The sequence below is a fragment of the Pempheris klunzingeri genome, chromosome 9 (genome assembly GCF_042242105.1).
Source record: "Pempheris klunzingeri isolate RE-2024b chromosome 9, fPemKlu1.hap1, whole genome shotgun sequence".
Taxonomy (NCBI): Eukaryota; Metazoa; Chordata; class Actinopteri; order Acropomatiformes; family Pempheridae; genus Pempheris; species Pempheris klunzingeri.
In genome coordinates, this window is record NC_092020.1 from 19,879,209 (window position 1) to 19,884,670 (window position 5,462).

Genomic DNA, 5,462 nt, shown 5'->3' on the forward strand with positions numbered 1-5,462 from the left:
ACAGCTGTAGGACATATGTTGTGATGGACAAATATATATGTGACATGCAGATATGACCTAAAAAAAAATAGAATAGTTTCTTGCAGGGTAGTTTGATGTTTGAAAAAAACATATAGTAAAAGCAGACCAGTGAATTCAAATAATTCAAGTTTACTATAATTCTGACATATAAAATCCAATAATGAATTTTTTTGGTCCCATGGGAGCAGTGGAAACAAGTTGTGACCAAAACATATACATATGTTGTCTTTCAAGTTGACACTGTGAATTTTACCTGCAGTTTTTGGTGTCTACCAACTCCTTTTGGAAACACTTGACTCCTAAACTGCTAAAATTCTTTTTCCTTAATGTTTAAAAAGCTCCAGAGTGGTGTTGTTCACATGTTCTGTCTTGTTAGCCAGGAGGCGAGTGCAGCAAAAATGGCTTGCAAGGCATTAAAATATTACTTTTAATAAGAGGAAGTAACAGAATTACACTCACAGCGTATATTCATACACATGTTAAATAAACAGGTTACATATCATGGGTACATTTTGTTGTAACTGAAATCAAATATGGCATGTAAATAAGTACACAAGTAATTACAGAAAAATTTACAATACAAATCCCACTTGACATTAAACAAAAAAAAAAACACTATGTGTCAAATATGTCAAATATGTCCATTAAATTAGTTATACAAATTTTTAACCTAATTAGGTTTGCAACACATTTTCAGTACCTTATTGCAAATGTTCTGTAAACTCAGTCCTTGAACACAAATTCATATTATTTGCCTTAGTACTGACCCTTTGACAGCCTATTTAAAATGTGTATCTCTTCTGAATCATATTATTTTCTCACTTAAAACTTTTAAATATTTTCAGGTAGTAAATAGTTTTGATGATTTGTACTGTTTTAGAATCGAAACCGTCTCTTAATGTTAGAGCCTTTAATTTGACAAACGTGTATTTTTTGGCTCTTGAAAAACTGCTTTTTAAAAAACTCACAGGTTGAATAATTGGATTTACACTTGTGTAAATGACACAGCTTTTTAGTTATTGAGGCCTTTCCACTGTACCAGGCTAAGTTAACTACAAAAACCAGAGCACATGGGATGCAGGTCTGACACTATGGGCTGTATCTGGCCAAGTGCCTTTACTATTACCATTATTATTATTATTTATCATCTTATTATCTCAGGTTTTTCCTTCCTCCTGCATTAAAACCATTAAATGTGGAATTTTTTACAGCATGAAGATCCATTCCCCTCAATAAAATAACAGGATAAAAATGTCACACAATGATCTCAAAACAGATTTGGCAAAGTATAGTATTAAAATGACATATCAACTGTTTTTTTTTTGTTTTTTGCTACCAATATCAGATATGAAATTGATGTGACGCATTATATTTACCGATGGCGTGCCAAATTATAATTATATCTACTAACAATATCTTTTTTTTATAATGGCTTTAATTGGAAAATCCAGTGAATTGTTAAACCCTGACACTGGTGTACAGCATCTCTCCCTCTGCTGTTTCTGCATTCGCTCTCTTTGCTTTGCCAGTTTTCCCCTTGGTAAAATTTGGAGCAGAATACGTCAATGTGCCCTCATCTCTCTGAGGAAAAACATATGGAAAAAAATGTTAAGAAAAAGCTGAGAGAGAAGAATACGCCAATAACTTCCTCACTGTCATCCTTTCTTTATGAACCTTACCTGCAGACTTTGCCGATCTGTGCTGGCTGTTGCAGCATTTGTTTGAAGAGCAACGGCATCTGCATTAGAAGATAAAGACAAGAATTTGAGATGAAAAATGCGGTAGGTTAATTTACACAAATCAGTGACGCAAATCCTGTCAAGTGAAATTTTACTTATAGCTACTGATAGATTGATGAGAAACATTCATTACCGTTGCAACAAGCACAAGTTTTCCTCTTGTTGGTATAAATCAGGAAGGAAATAATCCCCACAATAATAACCAAAGCAACACACAACAGAAACAGAACTGTGTTGGTCGTCTCCAAATCCATCATGTTGAGCACTGAAACAATGTGAAAAGCAACAAATAAGTTAATTGTTTTGACAATATATTACATTGCATTTGAAACAAATGTTTTGTGCTACATGATCTTCATGGCTCTAGAAATTTTCCAAAGTTACCTTCAACATCCAGTTTTGCTCCATTTCCAAATAATATCTCTCCACATGAGGCCACAGCACAGTAATAAGTCCCAGCATCAGAGGAGCTGATGTTCTTGGAGAGGCTGTAGACACATTTCTGAGAAGTGTGATGGTCAGGACTCCCACATTCATCACTGCTGTGTCTTTGAGTATAAATTAAACTGGGATGAGATCCATCTGATGCGGCTCTGAACCAGTAGACACTGTAATCTTCTGGACATGTTTTCTCCTCAGAGTCAGAGAGGACTGAACACTGCAGAGTCACAAAGTCTCCTGGATGGACTGGATCAGATGGGAAGTCTTGAATGATGGCAGTGATGTCAGGTTCTGGTCCTGGGAAATACAAACATGAATATAAACACACTTTAAAATGTTATTTTATATACATTACCACTTAACTAGAAATCATGGTGACATCTTACTATCTGTGAGCAACTGCTGTGATTAATTTTACCTTTAATTCTCAGAAATGTTCCTTTCAGAAATGTCATTTTGAGGGCTGCTACTTTGATGCAGTAGTAAACTCCAGTATCACTTAGCTCTGCTTTATTAATATTCAACAAGAAGGTTCCAGGTGCTTGATAAGCTCTGATGCGAGGGGTGGCATTCACACCATCATAATCAAAGTTAAATGTTCCTCCTAAAAATTCAGGCATGTTTCCAGAAACAAGCCTGATCCAAAATAAGGTTTCTGATGCTTCTGACGATTTCTGACGATCGCAAGTCAGAGTCACATGTTGTCCAACAGCAGTCTCTATAACCAAGTCCTGATCGTTTGTGCATCCTGAGAAAGATAAATACAATTCAGTGATTAACAGAGAAAAACCTTGCATGTCTTGCGTTAAATTACCAACCATACACATATACTAACATAACTTACGCCCCACTGTGAACATCAGCAGTAAATAAAACCCGATTAGCATTTTTTTCTTTATCCACTTTAGACTGCAGTTAAATTAGAGGATGATTCACCTTAATGTAGTCCTATCAAGTGGGAGGGAACAATTTCAGAGCAATCTGATTGGCCTCTTGTTATGCTGGCTTTTAACTGAAGCTACTACCACAGTGGAAATGACATAAACCATCTTTCCAACCTAAACACATGAAACACCAACAACAAGCTTTTGTTTCATGCCGGGTTGGTTTCTATCACTGACACTGAGAATAAACAATTGCTTTGTTTCTTTTCCATCATGCCTAAGGTATGGTTAAGGTTAGGCAAATAGAACTACTTTGTGAAATTGGATTTGGCAAATTAACAAGATTAAGGTTAAAGGGGTACTCCACCAATTTAGTATTGCGCTCCCAAAAAATTGGGGAACTCACAAGAGACGTATTTTGAAAGGAATGTTCAAAAAGCTAAGCCAAGATGACTTTAAGTCCCTGCTATGAGTCATTAGAGCCTCCCTAACCAGTACATGCCCACGTCTGCTAAACTTGGCAAGGCAGAGGTCTTATTACAAATTTGTTGTCTCCAGGCTGACAGATGGATGTAGCTGGTACACTGCAGAAAAGTCCAAAATGTAATGCATTCCCAAGGGAGATCAGACTCAATTATGGCCACTTAATTGAGCGGCCATAATTTCCTAGGTCCATTGTGGTTTGCATCAGTCAGTTTGGACCCATGAAGACCCCTCGTGAGGAGAATGAAAATAGATGCACAACTAGTCTATAGGGCCCAAACTGTCATAACATTTCATAGACCAGCATGTTGTGTTTTGTGGCCTTTATCTGGGTCAAAATGTTGTTGACCACAAGTCAAAGTAATAAAGTTAATATAGTATGAGTGTTGCATCTCTGAGCCTGGTTCTGTTTGAAGTTTTTTCCCATTAAAGGAGAGTTTTTCCTGCCACTGTTGCCTAACATAACATCTAATGCTTTCTCATGTGGAGATTTTTGAATCCTTAATTTTGAATTCCTGAATCGTTTCGGTTTCTCTCTTAATTAAAGAGTTTGGTCTAGACCTGCCCTTCATGGAAAACGTCTTGAGATAACGCTGTTATGAATTGGCGTTATATAAATAAAGACTGATTGATTGATTGGTTGATTGCTGGAGTTCTGACATACAAGATTACATACAGTTTAATCAGTGCCATGTCCAGCCCCTGTACACATAACACACACAGAGTTAAAAATACTTTGCATCCTGCTTTGTACTTTAACACGCAAACAGATGCAGATAAACATGCATTCACAGTCATCACTGACAAACAAATGACGCATGGAAACGATGCTGTGGTTAGCCTTTCAAACTAAGGTGTGAATGCAAATGGGCTTTTCTTTTCACTTTTTTTTTTTTACCCCGAAGAAGCTGGACCTGCACTGCTGTTTCACAGTATAATCGCACTACAGTGTTGATCACTATTAACATCACAACATAGGTTTGACAGCCTTGCTGATGTCCCATAGCCCGATGAAAGGCTGGTATCCTGTCTAAATTAATAATCTGAAGACTGCATGTTTTAAGATTGCAGATACGTTGCACCTTCAAAAATGCACTTTTAACACAATGCTTTGAATGAGTGTCGAGCCAAGCAAGTACAAATGAGACCTCAAGCCACTCTCCCCTCACTACATATCCTGTTGAAGCTCACAGTCAGGTCTGTTCTGAGTAAACAGCCTCGATGGCTGGTCAGAGGGTGGAGAAACAACAGCCTGTAGCTGTTGCATGTGGTTTTTCTCGCTGTTCTTATAACAGACAGAAATACAAAAGGCCTTTACAAAATGCTGTGAAACTAAACTGAACACAGTATGTTGTATGTCAAAACCACCGTCTATCTGCTCTCTCTTTCACTCACTCTCTCTCTCTCTCTCTCTCTCTCTCTGTCCCTCTCACACACACACACACACCAAAACAAATGAGAAAAGAAATGTTATGTTGATGTTATTTCTATACAATTCACTCAGTGTAATTCATTATGAATTCTCTCAGTATTGTTATGGGTTGATGAAAAGGCAGGACTCTGTCTTAATGCCATATTGCACATTCATGGTAGCCCTCGTTCTCTCGCTCATACGTTTCTCTGTGAGATCATGTCATGTCTCGTCGTGTGTGTTAAGTTGTCTATGTTCACTTGTGTCTAGTCTTGTCTCCCACTTCCTGTTTTATTTCGAAACCTTAAACTCTCCTCTTGTTGACTTCCTGCCCTTGTGTGTTTCCCGCCTGTGTGATTGTCTCCCCCGCCCTGATTTGTTCCACCTGTTCCCCATTACCTCATGTATAAATAGTCTGCGTCTCCCTTTGTCTTGTGCCAGATCGTCTTGTCACGTCTCTGTGTTGAAAGCTTCTGTATTCAA

General features: G+C 37.6%; 1 protein-coding gene across 1 annotated transcript; it reads right to left on the reverse strand.

Moving 5' to 3' along the window:
* Window positions 1–1,583: 1,583 nt before the first annotated feature.
* On the reverse strand, window positions 1,584–3,096 carry LOC139206823 (signal-regulatory protein beta-2-like). The gene is made up of 6 exons (XM_070836421.1): window positions 3,046–3,096; window positions 2,620–2,949; window positions 2,145–2,498; window positions 1,991–2,025; window positions 1,701–1,759; window positions 1,584–1,602 (listed from the first exon to the last, which is right to left on the reverse strand). Exons 1-6 carry the CDS (start codon window positions 3,086–3,088, stop codon window positions 1,584–1,586), a joined length of 840 nt encoding a protein of 279 aa, XP_070692522.1. The 5' UTR covers window positions 3,089–3,096.
* Window positions 3,097–5,462: the final 2,366 nt, after the last annotated feature.